This window comes from Phalacrocorax aristotelis, chromosome 5, assembly GCF_949628215.1.
Source record: "Phalacrocorax aristotelis chromosome 5, bGulAri2.1, whole genome shotgun sequence".
Taxonomy (NCBI): domain Eukaryota; kingdom Metazoa; phylum Chordata; class Aves; order Suliformes; family Phalacrocoracidae; genus Phalacrocorax; species Phalacrocorax aristotelis.
This window is the reverse complement of record NC_134280.1, coordinates 26,684,810-26,699,545: the sequence shown is the minus strand read 5'-3', so window position 1 is coordinate 26,699,545 and position 14,736 is coordinate 26,684,810. Positions and strand designations below refer to the sequence as shown.

Below are 14,736 nucleotides of genomic sequence, written 5' to 3'. Positions count from 1 at the left end.
AAAAGCCTGTTTTGGCACCCCAAAAACTAGAGCATGCTGTGGCATCTGAGGAGCCCAAGATTGTTCTGGCATCCCAAAAAACAGAAACTGTTGTGGCATCCCCAAAACCAGAGCGTGTTGTGGTGCCTGAGAAACCAGACTTTGTTGTGGTGCCTGAGAAACCAGAATCTGTTGTGGTGCCTGAAGAACCCAAGCCTGATGTGACATCCCAAAAACTAAAGCGTGCTGTGATGCTCCCAAAACAAAAGCCTGTTGTGGAGCCCCAAAAACCAGAGCCATTCATTGCCCCTGAGGAACCTGAACTCACTGTGGCACCTGAGGAGTCAGAGACAGTTGCATCAACCCAAAAATCAAAGCATGTTGTGGTGCCCCTCAAAACAAAACCTTTTGTGCCAGCTCAAAAACCAGAGCTGCTTGTAGCACCTGAAGAAACAGAGTTTGTTGAAGATTTCCAAAAATCAATGCCTGTTGCAGTGTCCAGAAAATTGAAGCCTATTGTGGCACCCTGCAAGCCAGGACCTGTCAGGGTGCCTGAGGAGCCAGAACCAATTTTAGCACCCAAAAAACTAGAGCCTTCCACAGCAGTTGGAAAACCAAAGTTTGAACTGGCATCTGAAGAACCAGAGCCTGTTCTGGCAGCTGAGGAACAACCACCAGCCGAGCTGGCCGAAAAGAAAAAGAGGGTTGTTATAGCTAAAAAAGAAGTAGCAACACAGACTAAAGGTACCTCTTATGAATAGGATCTCTTTTCTTTCTCTTGAGTGTACTATGTTTCATTGCTCATTTTAAACACGTAACTAAAAGATACTAATATCTTTAAAGAGCCTGCAATGTCCAAAACAGCTGTGCCAGAAGAGAAAATTCCTGTAGCTGTTCCTGAAAAATCAGAACCTCCATCAGCTAGAGGTACACATTATCATGAATACATGACAAACACACCTAATCTTCTTCTTTTACCTATTATCTTAACCTCTTTTGTTCTGTCTGTCATTTCGAATCTGAGGTTTTCAATTATGTTTGCTAAACAAGTCGCTCTGAGTATGAGTGTGTGCTAAATTCTTACTTCAGAGCATTTCTGTTGTCCTCTGTGTTTCAGTCTCTGTACTTACATTCAGTTGTATTGTAACTGTAAAATGAAATGCACTAATATCTTTGAAGTGCCTGAGATGCCTGAGATTGCTGTCCCAGAGGAGAAAGTGTCCATTACTGTGCCTAAAAAAACAGGAGCTCCACTTGCTAAAGGTACATGCTACCATGATTATCAACATAAGGAAGGGTTTGGGGGGGTTTTAAATTAATTTTATTTCCAACTGATCTTTCACTGTATACTTAGATATGTAAAATGTGAGAGAGATGTACAAAATATGAATTTCTGTGCAGTGACATCAAAAGTTTTCTCAACTAAAACCATCCAAAATTTTGTTGTACTGGTCTTTTTTTTTGTCATATTCAAAAAGTTCAGGAGGTAAATTTTGATTTCTTAGGCTATAGCAATAAATCAAGCAGTTGTGATGAACTCCTGCCTACCAATAAGTGGCAAAACTTTATGGATGCTAACAAGAGTATGAACATATAAACTGTTCACATTATTAGTAGGGATGGTTTGGTACATGTTTTAGTGGGACTTGGCAGTGTTAGGTTTATGGTTGGACTCAGTGATCTTTAAAGGTCTTTTCCAACCTAAATGATTCTATGTTTATATGAGAAAGGACAAAATAAGCTAAACTAAAGGTTTCACCAGAGACTAGTAGTTTCTGCAAAATAATTGCAAATATCTCTATGTAATGGAGCAGAAACTTTAAAATGTTAATTATAATTTGCTTCTATTTTGGTGATAAGTCAACATTCTCCACTCTGTGATTTGCGAAGTTGTTATGTTGTATGAATAACACCAAAGAGCCTAAAGTTCCTGTGAACACCTAATTCACTGAGCCTTGTAAGAGACATTTATTTTCAAGATTAATCAGGGTGAGAGACTTTATAATTGAAATGCTAAAAACTTAAGATACTCTAAAACTGTGCACACCATAGATTGATGCAGTGCTGCACCATTTCATATACTTTAGAAAGCCCCAAGCACTGGCCCAAGAAATAAACATTTTCTCTGCCAACAGATTACCTCCATCTGAAATATAGTGACATTCCTCAAGTTAAGTATCACCTCACAGCGAAGATATTTAAAGCATTTAAATAATTTAAATTAATGTAACACAAAACAGTCACAAACTATAAAAGCTTATAAACTATAATTTATTGAGTATAATGGAAGCCAGACCTCTTACAGGAAAGAATGTGCAAAACAAGAAAAGAGAGGAAACATGCAAAGAAAGAAAAAGTAAGATGAAGTAAAACTGAAGGATGAAAACAGTGATAATATCCAAGTGACAAGTAAAAAGGTGACAGTGACTGCCAAAACCAGCTCAGAACACCCAGTCATGAATGTTACATGACCAATAGTCAAATACAGTAGGATTCCATAAATAGGTCTCTGATCAGCTATTACAAAGAGGGCATGTTTTCTACATTTCCACCTTGACTCAGAAACAGAAAGTAAACACAGAATTCCCATCTCCCGCCTGACATATTTGACACCCTAGTCATTCCACCCGTTTGAACTGATGACTGAATGTAACCACAGCACTTCCTCAAAGAAAACTGTGTGCGTGTATTATTGATTGTCCTATTGTTTCATATAGATCTGTAGTGCCCACAAAACTAAAACATACTAATATCTTTGAAGTGCCCAAGGTTCCCAGGAAGGGTGTCCTGGAAGAGCCCATACCTGTAACTGTGCCAAAAAAGCCAGAACCTGCACCAGTTCAAGGTACCTGTTGCCCTGTGCATCAGCCTGAATGAGGCTGTTTCTTAGTGTCTTACATGTTGCTTCTGATGCCTGTTATCCTGTCCATTTGTAATTACCTGAAATGTCTACGTTCTGTGTTGTGTATCAGTTAGAAATTCAGTTATCTAGTAATTTGTATAAATAACCCAAATGATATTTGAAATTTATGGTTTTGTTTTCACATTCTGAATCAACAGATACTAAAATGTTATATTTTAAAACTTGACTGTAAGTTTTTCGGATTACTGCCCCACTTTGTTGTCTTAAATTGACACAGTGATTTTCTCCGTGACTCATTTGATTGTCTCAGTTAGTGTATATGGTAGAGAGAAATCTTTCAAAATGAAAAATCAATTCTTATTGAGAAATGCACATATGAGGGAAGCAAGAAGTGACAGCATATCAAGTGTGTAATTAAAACACTGATAATTTTAAGTTTATAATAAAGAAGAAATTATTATAAAATCCGGTGAACCATACAAGCTATGGAAGAAGCCACAGTGAAATGAAAATTGAGTAAAGAGTTATTTAGGATAATAGAATAAGCCAATAAAAAGAAAAGCATAATGGAGAAGGACAGAAATAGAGACAAATGAGAATTACTGGGTTCCTCACCCTGTCACTGCCCACACCACTGAATGCAAAATGCTGGCAACTTCACGAAGAACGGCAACAGATAAGATAATGGCTGAGGTTGCTCCCAGGGAAAAGTCAGATCCCAGCAGGGCTGAGAATGACACCCTCTGCTCGCAGAGAGGGAAGGATGCTGAGTACAGAGGGGGATATCCTAATTCACACCTCAGCCTTGAGCTGCCCTTAAACAGAGCTAACAGTTTTCTCACACTGTCCTACTTGACATCACCACTCAATGCCTGTGCCTATGCCCGTGTGTGGTTTTGTCTGTGTCGCTGTGTATGGGCGCGCACGTGCGAGAGAGAGAGAGAGAGACGGGGGGTGCCATAAAAGCAGTTCAGTTACTCTCATGAGTGCATCTCTCGTTTACATTTCATTGTTCATCTTCCTGTGCATTGTATAAAACTGACTGTTACTAATATCTTTGAAGCACCTGAAGTGCCCAGGAAGGTTACTCGTGAGGAAAAAGTTCCTGCGGCCATTGCCAAACCACCAGAGCTTCCAGCACCCAGAGGTACCTGTCTTCATGGATAACTTAACAAAGAAGATACTTAATGTTCTTCTCTTGAGCGTTGCCCTGTCCTCTCTTGGCCCGTCTCTGTTTCCAAACTGAGACTCTCAAGGTTGTTGCATGCTGGGTAAATGGTGCTGCATGTGTGTGAGAGGTTTTGAGGTGGGTGTTGTGATGGTCTCTGTCTGTGTTGCCCTGGTTTTTGTTCCTACTCGGCACGTGTTTTTGCCAACATAAAATTAAATTAAACTAATATCTTTGAAGTGCCTGAGATGCCCGAGGCAGAGGTCCCAGAAGAGGAAGAGGAGGAGGAAGCACCAGAAGAGGTGGCACCAATTGCTGAGCCTGGAGAGGCAGAAGCTCCTCCAGCTCAAGGTATACGGTGGTGTTCTGAAAGAGTCTGCTGTGCCCTCCAGGTTGCCACAGTACTGAGTGCTCTTTGCCCCTCTGTGGTGTGTGTGGGGGGTGAGAGCAGTATTTGGTCATGTTGTGTCTCTGTGTGTGTGTACATGCTCGCAGGAGAGGGTGGGACTCATCAGCAAGTGCCTTCTCATAAGCCCATACTTTGGCTCTTTGCTGCAAGTAGTCCATCTGAAGGAAAAGCGGTTGCCTGAAGAGGACTCTCTGGTAGTCTGGCAGGGGTTTACTTTCCTGCTTTTCTGCTTGCCATTTGGCTGTTTGCTGATCTTTTGCTCAGTCAAGTAAAAAGAACTAATATCTTTAAAGTGCCTGAGGTGGCCAAGGAGGAGGAACCAGAGGAGGAGGTGCCAGTGGTTGTTCCCCCAAAGCCTGTGGCTGTGCCCAAGAAACCTGTGCCTGTGCCCAAGAAACCAGAGGTTCCACAAGCTAAAGGTATATTTTCCGGGGGGGGTCTTGTTTTTATTTTCATGTATTGATTAATATTTTCATTCGTTATCCCTTCTTTTGTGTATGACATGTAATGTGTCTTCCACCCCTAGACTCTTCTGTGCCTGTCTTTGCATATGTGACTAACCAACCAGTCACTAGAGGAATGTTACAGTGTTATAAATATCTAAACTCTTTGATTTTATCATAAGTGTTATTATATTTTGTATTTTTTAACTGTGAAATTAAGAGGAAGTCATATCTTTAAAGGGCTCAAGGTGCCCAAGAAAGCTGTCCTGCAAGAAAAAACACCTGTTGCTGTACCCAAAAAACCAGAACCACCACCAGCCAAAGGTACATATCATCACTATCACTACCATCACTAGAAAGAAACATCATGCTCTTCTGGACTAAGTTGAACTGATTTTTCTGGTGATGCCCTATCGGATATAGGTGTGTAAGAAATATAAAGTTCAATGTGGAGTGTCAAAACATGACAGAAGAACTAGATTCAATTCCTTGAAAAATATCTGCAGTTTCTGAACTTTTTGCAAAGTTTAAGAATTAATATTTACGGAATGCTTCGTTTAAACAGAATAACATGTTCTGAAGAAAAGCCTGCAAATAAGACTTCAGTTTAAGAACATAATGTTGCATCCCTCAGTTTTCTAATAGACTGTATTACTGAATGACAGCAACAATATCAGTTGTCTACATATTTAAAAGTAAGTTAATGCCAGTATCATGAGGTAGATTTGCTAGCAAAAGACTGAATATACCAACTGATGATCTTATTAGTATATGAAAGGGTCATTAGTATGATCCAAGAGAGAGGAGAGGAAGTACATATTTCTGTAAACAACACAATCGAAAAGACATAAACTGTGAAAACTAAAAACTGAAGAGGAAGTGTAAAGAATGGAAATAATTGATAGGAAAGAAAGTGGCAATGACAAAGCAAATGTTACTTTCCTAAAAAAATTATGTTCAATGACAAAGTCATGAATGTTACATGACCAATAGTCAAATACAGTAGGATTCCATAAATAGGTCTCTGATCAGCTATTACAAAGAGGGCATGTTTTCTACATTTCCACCTTGACTCAGAAACAGAAAGTAAACACAGAATTCCCACCTCCCGCCTGACATATTTGACACCCTAGTCATTCCACCCGTTTGAACTGATGACTGAATGTAACCACAGCACTTCCTCAAAGAAAACTGTGTGCGTGTATTATTGATTGTCCTATTGTTTCATATAGATCTGTAGTGCCCACAAAACTAAAACATACTAATATCTTTGAAGTGCCCAAGGTTCCCAGGAAGGGTGTCCTGGAAGAGCCCATACCTGTAACTGTGCCAAAAAAGCCAGAACCTGCACCAGTTCAAGGTACCTGTTGCCCTGTGCATCAGCCTGAATGAGGCTGTTTCTTAGTGTCTTACATGTTGCTTCTGATGCCTGTTATCCTGTCCATTTGTAATTACCTGAAATGTCTACGTTCTGTGTTGTGTATCAGTTAGAAATTCAGTTATCTAGTAATTTGTATAAATAACCCAAATGATATTTGAAATTTATGGTTTTGTTTTCACATTCTGAATCAACAGATACTAAAATGTTATATTTTAAAACTTGACTGTAAGTTTTTCGGATTACTGCCCCACTTTGTTGTCTTAAATTGACACAGTGATTTTCTCCGTGACTCATTTGATTGTCTCAGTTAGTGTATATGGTAGAGAGAAATCTTTCAAAATGAAAAATCAATTCTTATTGAGAAATGCACATATGAGGGAAGCAAGAAGTGACAGCATATCAAGTGTGTAATTAAAACACTGATAATTTTAAGTTTATAATAAAGAAGAAATTATTATAAAATCCGGTGAACCATACAAGCTATGGAAGAAGCCACAGTGAAATGAAAATTGAGTAAAGAGTTATTTAGGATAATAGAATAAGCCAATAAAAAGAAAAGCATAATGGAGAAGGACAGAAATAGAGACAAATGAGAATTACTGGGTTCCTCACCCTGTCACTGCCCACACCACTGAATGCAAAATGCTGGCAACTTCACGAAGAACGGCAACAGATAAGATAATGGCTGAGGTTGCTCCCAGGGAAAAGTCAGATCCCAGCAGGGCTGAGAATGACACCCTCTGCTCGCAGAGAGGGAAGGATGCTGAGTACAGAGGGGGATATCCTAATTCACACCTCAGCCTTGAGCTGCCCTTAAACAGAGCTAACAGTTTTCTCACACTGTCCTACTTGACATCACCACTCAATGCCTGTGCCTATGCCCGTGTGTGGTTTTGTCTGTGTCGCTGTGTATGGGCGCGCACGTGCGAGAGAGAGAGAGAGAGACGGGGGGTGCCATAAAAGCAGTTCAGTTACTCTCATGAGTGCATCTCTCGTTTACATTTCATTGTTCATCTTCCTGTGCATTGTATAAAACTGACTGTTACTAATATCTTTGAAGCACCTGAAGTGCCCAGGAAGGTTACTCGTGAGGAAAAAGTTCCTGCGGCCATTGCCAAACCACCAGAGCTTCCAGCACCCAGAGGTACCTGTCTTCATGGATAACTTAACAAAGAAGATACTTAATGTTCTTCTCTTGAGCGTTGCCCTGTCCTCTCTTGGCCCGTCTCTGTTTCCAAACTGAGACTCTCAAGGTTGTTGCATGCTGGGTAAATGGTGCTGCATGTGTGTGAGAGGTTTTGAGGTGGGTGTTGTGATGGTCTCTGTCTGTGTTGCCCTGGTTTTTGTTCCTACTCGGCACGTGTTTTTGCCAACATAAAATTAAATTAAACTAATATCTTTGAAGTGCCTGAGATGCCCGAGGCAGAGGTCCCAGAAGAGGAAGAGGAGGAGGAAGCACCAGAAGAGGTGGCACCAATTGCTGAGCCTGGAGAGGCAGAAGCTCCTCCAGCTCAAGGTATACGGTGGTGTTCTGAAAGAGTCTGCTGTGCCCTCCAGGTTGCCACAGTACTGAGTGCTCTTTGCCCCTCTGTGGTGTGTGTGGGGGGTGAGAGCAGTATTTGGTCATGTTGTGTCTCTGTGTGTGCCTGGTTTTAGCTTGATCAAGTAAAAAGAACTAATATCTTTAAAGTGCCTGAGGTGGCCAAGGAGGAGGAACCAGAGGAGGAGGTGCCAGTGGTTGTTCCCCCAAAGCCTGTGGCTGTGCCCAAGAAACCTGTGCCTGTGCCCAAGAAACCTGTGGCTGTGATCAAGAAACCAGAGCCTGTGCCTTTCCTTAAAAAACCAGAAGTTCCTTTAGTTAAAGGTACATACACGCATGAATTAGCATCTCCTTTTCTCTACTTTTGTAAACTTTTTCCCTTGTTTCCCTGATGTATGCAGTGCTTATGTATCTGAGTGAATAATCTGTCACTTAAAATCTTATTCTTCATGTTTTTAGTGCCTTACTCTTTTTAGTCATTGCACTTTTCACTATAATACGTATATGTGCATCTTAATGTTCAGAAAAATTAAAATTTACTAATATCTTTAAAGTACCTGAAGTGCCAGAGAGAACTGTCCCAGAAGAGAAAGTGCTTCTTACAACACCTAAAAAACCAGAGCCTCCTCCAACCAAAGGTATATATTGCCAGGAGGCATCTCCTGTGAAGAAATGTTTTCTACTCTTCTTTTTCACCTTTGTTCATAACTGAGTCTATAAAATATGTGTAGTTGTATGTAGACTACCTTGGGAAACACTAGTGCACAAACAGTCTTTCATGGTTATGGCCACTGTTTCTCGCTGTGGTTTTCTGTGTGCTAGATGTCCTTGTCTTTTTTATGTTTCATTCACTTTTATATACACACAAATAAAAGGAACTAATATTTTTTAAAGTGCCTGAGGTGCCCAAGACGCCTGTCCCAGATGAGAAAGTACCTGTTGCTGTTCCTAAAATACCTGAACCACTACCAAGTGAAGGTATATTCCATCACAGATATTACTGTAAGGACAATGCTTTGTCCTGTTCTTCCAAACATGAGCTTCAAGATAGAGGTTGTCCTTTTTTTCCCCTTATAATGTTTGTAAATTCTTCATTTCATGTTTTAGATGCTACCAGTCTGTATTTCTTGTTTCTACTATTATATTTTCATATTTAGAAGTGAAATATCACTTTCAAGATTAAAAATTTTCAAGTAACATATGCTCCTACACATGATATTCCTAAGAAAGTGTGTCTCTTTTTAAGATAATAATCAATTCCCACTAAATTTGAGTATCTTAAAACCTAGGATTTATATTGCTGTTATAATCTTAAATTAATTGAGAGCATTGAAGTTATTCTTTCCAGTTACAAAGACTCATACACAAATTTAATGTTTAGTTTATATTGGACACATAGAAAATACTATCCTTCACACAACCCTCATTCATTTTTACGTAGAGAGAGAGTTTTTCAAAAGCATGCATTAACTGCAAAAGTAACAGATGCTGTAAGATTACTTATTCTAATGTGTATTTGTCTGTGTCTATTGGAGTAGCTTTCTTTTAGTGATATCTATATAATTGCTCATGTGAAATGATCTTATTACGGGAAACTTACACTAGTTGTCAATATTCTTTAAAGAATATGAAATCATAAAGGAGATTGAGCCAGAAGAAGCAGAAGAAATTCCAGTTGCAGAAGTAGAAGAAGCTTTACTGGTTGAAGGTATACAAAGTACCTACCTAGAGGCTGCGAGACACCTTTCTTTCATTACCATGCAGTTTTTTTCTTGCTATGTCATTCTTTGAACGTGTACCTGTGTGTTGTAGGTCTCTGCATAATTCTTTGTTATTATGTTTTGGAAATGCTTTCACTTTGTTTCTTGTCGATATGAGTCTTTCTATCATTTGGTTTCCCACCTTTGTTCTCATGTTATTAACATGCTTTTTAAGTGAACCTGGATAGTTGTGTTGTGTGAATTCTACAAAACAGTAGCCTAAGGCTCTTTCATACTCCCATTTAATTCAATGAGGTTTTTTCACTGGCTTCATTGGAAAGGGCAAATGACCATCTTTACATTTGTACATTACTCTTCACATAACTACTGTGGCAGTGAGTTTATACTAAATCTACCTAATGTTATTTAAAGCACCAGAACCTGAAAAGAAGATCCCCGAAAAGCGAAAACCACGACCACCTTCTCCACCAAAAGAAGATATTAAATTGGCAAAAGAACTACTTAAAGGTATAATCATCTGAAGCCACAATTAACAGTGGGAACTCAAACTTATAATCCTTTTAAATCATACTGATGAATCTTGAAAAGCATGCTTTTAAGCATATCACATTGGATTTCTTTTCTTTTCTAATTTACTATTGCTCTAATGGTGCGCCTTACTAATACTCAATCCCTTATGATTTTTTACCCGTTCTATACCAAGTCACTTTACATGGGTTCTTTTCAATAGTTATGCAAAAAAAATCAATTTATTTAAAAAAATCTTAACCAAGTTAACACATTCTTCTATCCTTAACATAATTCTTCTATCTTTAAAATATTCTTACAAATGAAAAGAATCCCCAGCAATAATTTGCTGGTGTTACTATATCAACATGGGTTCCAGGTCATCTGTGCTTTCTACAGGTCATCTGACTTCTAAACAGTTAATCAACCAGAATCACAGCTTTGTAGCTCTTGTTTTCTATTACGTCAATGGTATTAATCAGTTGTTTGGACTTTTTAGAAAGATCTTTTCTTTTTTTAATCTAATGGGGCGTGTGGTAAAATTAAAATAATTTTCTTTAAAGCTCCTGAATCAAGGAAGAAAGTTGTGACTGCAAAACCTGGTGAACCTCCAAAATTGGAACCCCCTCCTGCTAAAGGTACCTAGCTAATATATGAATCTCACTTAAATTAAGCCTTTCATGAGCCCAACGTTGTAGTTCTTGGTATCGTCTTCTCCTCTAATTTGCTCAGAAATATCAAAAATCTGTCTAAATTAGATTATGCTCAAGAGAGGACTCCAGTCTTAGATATATATGTTCATGTTATATTTATGTCCTTACATCTCCCATCATGAAATTCATGAGATGCAAGAGACAGAATCACAGAAGAGGGACAGTTTTTATGAGTTTTGTCACTTGTGTAGATGTCTACTTTGGTTCTTGCTTAGGGAAAAATAAAAAATAATATTCAAATGTTCAAATATATCAAACATACTTAGTTTATTATTTGTCTGAAATGTAACTTATTTTTGTGAGAGGGCGTTTTCCAGAGATAGAGATGAATAATGAATTGAGCAAGCCACTTTACAAGTACTCCATTATATTTTTCATATGTACGGGAGCTTAAGACAAGCTAAGCAGCTAAGCAGTGAACATCTCTTCTTAATGATGTTCTGGATCCTTATGAACACCATAGACAGTTCAGATTAATAGATATGTAACATAAGCCTGTAATGAAAGAGGAAAAGGAGATTAAAATGTCACTGTGATAACTGTCTTTGAATACATAACCTTTATAGCTTTGTCAAACCATACTTCTCTTTTGTTGATATGTACAAAAATTTCCTCTTATGCATAAGCCTAGAGTACAACTGTATGCAAATAATACAGAGAAAGCATTAAAAATATCTACTTCAGTCTCAACAGTTTTACCTTTCTTTTTAGTATTCATTAGTGGACCAGCACTGTATTTGTGTGTTTGGAATGGTTGTTGGTTAGCTCTTACTGTTGTTATGAACCTATAATAAAGTCTGGAATAATATTCTTTTAAGTGCCTGGACTTGTGAAGAAACCTCGCAGAGTAATTCCTGAAGTTACTCCTCCACCAAAAGAAGAAGTTGTTTTGAAAAGAGGTATAGTAACTTTGCTCTGTTTTTTAAAAAAACAGCATATTAACATTGTTCAGTATATTCCCCTAAGTATCATTGTTTTATGTGTGTGGTATGGAAAATTACGCAAAGTACTGCCTCATGTCTGTTTCTTGGGGAAAGCCTTTATAGTTGCAAGGATGAAGTTGGGATATCCTGCAAATCTGTCAGATCCAAAGGATTTGTGTTGAAAACAGAGCAGAACACTGAACACCTGTCCCCTATAACTCTCTTGTTTTCTTAATCTCTGTAAAGCTTATACTGGAGTGTTGTTTTCCACTGTCTTCAGCTTCTGGACCCCTAAATATTTTCCAGTAACAGTGTAAATGTTATTAAAGTCATATATGTAGAATCTATATTCTCTTTTATCATTGTCTTAGAAGAACTGCACAGATTGCAGAACCCTGTGGTACTAGTCCCCTTTCCTGCAAAGTCTGGAGCCTTCTGAATCACTTCATCCTCAATTGTTGTTTAGAAAAAGGAAGAACTAATTCCAGTTCTCTTTGAAATACCACAGCAGGATGATTCATACCCATGCACCTTGCAGCAGATCTTCAAATTTCAGACAACATAATAAAACATAGATATTCAGTTTTTCAGATGACATTCTCATTAGATACCCAAGACTGATATCTGACAGGACAAAAATAAGTTAAATAAGTGAAATGAAAAACAGATCTTATATAAATTTGAGCACTCCAAACATAATACTTGAGGATTCAGTCCTGTTCTCTCACTGAAGTCAATAGGAGTTTAATCCATAATCTTGCACTTTATCCCTGCAAATAATCTGTAGCTGCAGTTATTAAAGCATAATTATGTGGAGTAAGTAATGATTTAAATATGATAAGAAATGTATGATATTTTAAGGAATTTTATTCTATCATAGACAGTTAACATTGACATCTTTCCTTTCAGACAGACTGCTGTTAATAAAATTATCTTTTTGCTCTAGAGTATTTGAATTTTTAAAAGCTTTCAGAATAGTATCTTGAGTAGTTACACAAAATCTTCCATTTATGTTGGGCTATGTATTTTACATTCCTGTTTCTTCATGATTGTTGGTATATTTTTAATCTTTTGTCTTGTCGCCATCTTATTCTTTTGTTTACCTGTGTTTTAAAAAGTAAAATTCCTTTTCTTTTAAAGTTCTTAAAAAGAAATCAGAAGAGGAAGAACCTAAACCAGAAAAAGAACCTAAACCAGAAGTTAAACCAGTACCTACACCAGTGGAGAAAATTAAGAAACCTGAAGGTACTACATTACATTCAAATCTATCTGGTAAAGTAAGAAAAAAGAATCCCATTTTTAAGTAGTATTCTCTGAAATTCAGGAATGAAAGCCAAATTTGACATTCACATTTGGGTCTGAATTCTGCATTTTGGGATTGTTTCTCAGTCTTCGCTTTGTATAGAAGAGAACTTTACAAATATTCTACAATACTGATAAAAAGATAACTACAGCAAAACAGTTAATCCAAGCATACATTTAATTAATTTTTTGTGAATATTTGTCCTTTTGTCCATTTAGTGTTTCTAATTTATTCAGATCTCACTCTTAAAAATACATATTCCTAAACCTTATAAACATCTGAAACTCTTTATGTCTAAAAAGGATTAAAGGTTTTTAATACATTGGAAATAATTGTATTTGGGGATTCAAGGTGTTTCAATATGCCTTACAAAATAAAAATAATATTTTAAAGTCCCAGAAGTTCCTAAGAAGAAAATTGAGATACCTGTAATAAAAAAAGAAGAGAAACATGTGCCTGAACCACCAAAAGGTACAGATGTGTGACGCTCTTTTTCCTTATTGCAGCAACTAAATCATATTCATTGCTGAATATCATGCTATATTAACCTATCATCCAGTCTGTCCATGACTACTGTGTCATGATTAACCACTTTGCATTCTTCTGGATTTCTTGTTGTCTTTAATTCTTCAGTGCTTGAAAAATTAATCTTTTTTCCATTGTATCTTGGTTTACAAGAGTTCATCTCAAGTTAATTTCTTGTCTTCTGGCTAAATAAAATATAAAACAATAAATTGTGTCTTCAATTAACGGTCTGTATTGTTGCTTCTAAATTTAATGTTCCATGGAATTACAAAGCATGTAAAGTAACCTATTTGTAATTGTTGTGTTTGAAATGCCAGAACCTAAGCAAGCAACTATCCCACTTCCTGGGCCTGAACCTAAACCTGTGGTCGGTAAGAATTCTTTAGTCATGAATACCTGTGCACTCTTTCTTGTATGTCTAGTATTTTCCGTTCAGAGATTTCTAGCTAAAAGGACATTAAACAAATTACTTTAGTATTACTAAGACTGGAAATTTCATACAATCTACAGGATATTTTAAAGAAATTTGTACATAAAATTATTTCTTAAAACAAATATATGAGAACTTTTTTTTTTTTTTTTTTTTACAGCTCTAAAATCTCCAAAACCAGCAGCAGAACCAGCACCAGCTGTTACTACTCCAGTGACAGTCCCAGTGGTTGGAAAGAAAGCAGGTATTTATGTTTGTTCTATGTTAATTATAGGGTTTTTATCTCTGAGATACCTAAATACCTTCAGGATAAAGAAAATGAAGAGCCCTACAGTCATCTAACTCATCCATTACAGGAAGATTTGAGGTCCTATTCAAGGATCTTGTTATTCTAGGTACTGTCACCTAATCTAAAAGACAAGTGTCTCTGATATACCATAGAGCTGAATCTGTGCTCTTGTTTCTTGATGGTGATATGTGTGCCTTTATTTATTGTCCTGCTATGAAATTTGTGTATTCTATTGATTCCTTGATGTTGTTTATGTCCTAATGTAAGTCTTGTGAACTGCATCTTCTATTTTCTGTATAGCAAAAGAAAGATTACACATGTTTCTAAACAATTCTTCTGGTGTTTGGTTTTCTGCTTTTAATTTGTTATTGAAGCCCTGAAAAAAGGTGGCAGTGGTACTGAAGAACTAGAGTATTGCTACTTTCATTTGATATGCTTAGGACCCCGTACCACATCCTGCTGTGAAAAAAAACTGTGAAGTGTCCAATTCTTCTGAAGCACCCTGAGCCTGAGGTCTGCCAGTAGAGTGGATGTACATGCTG

The 14,736-nt window shown here is 37.4% G+C and overlaps 1 protein-coding gene across 1 annotated transcript in view; it reads left to right on the top strand.

The window, feature by feature from the left end:
• The window catches only part of TTN (titin), a 240,981-nt gene that overhangs the window by 122,504 nt on the left and 103,741 nt on the right, over positions 1 to 14,736 (top strand). Inside the window, exons 163-179 of the mRNA XM_075093587.1 lie at positions 4,251 to 4,361; positions 4,713 to 4,838; positions 5,103 to 5,186; positions 6,139 to 6,222; positions 7,304 to 7,387; positions 7,649 to 7,759; positions 7,934 to 8,107; positions 8,338 to 8,421; positions 8,678 to 8,761; positions 9,408 to 9,491; positions 9,916 to 10,011; positions 10,575 to 10,649; positions 11,543 to 11,623; positions 12,788 to 12,892; positions 13,344 to 13,421; positions 13,793 to 13,846; positions 14,066 to 14,149. Coding sequence (XP_074949688.1) covers positions 4,251 to 4,361; positions 4,713 to 4,838; positions 5,103 to 5,186; positions 6,139 to 6,222; positions 7,304 to 7,387; positions 7,649 to 7,759; positions 7,934 to 8,107; positions 8,338 to 8,421; positions 8,678 to 8,761; positions 9,408 to 9,491; positions 9,916 to 10,011; positions 10,575 to 10,649; positions 11,543 to 11,623; positions 12,788 to 12,892; positions 13,344 to 13,421; positions 13,793 to 13,846; positions 14,066 to 14,149 — 1,599 coding nt within the window. The remainder of the gene's footprint in view (positions 1 to 4,250; positions 4,362 to 4,712; positions 4,839 to 5,102; positions 5,187 to 6,138; positions 6,223 to 7,303; positions 7,388 to 7,648; positions 7,760 to 7,933; positions 8,108 to 8,337; positions 8,422 to 8,677; positions 8,762 to 9,407; positions 9,492 to 9,915; positions 10,012 to 10,574; positions 10,650 to 11,542; positions 11,624 to 12,787; positions 12,893 to 13,343; positions 13,422 to 13,792; positions 13,847 to 14,065; positions 14,150 to 14,736) is intronic.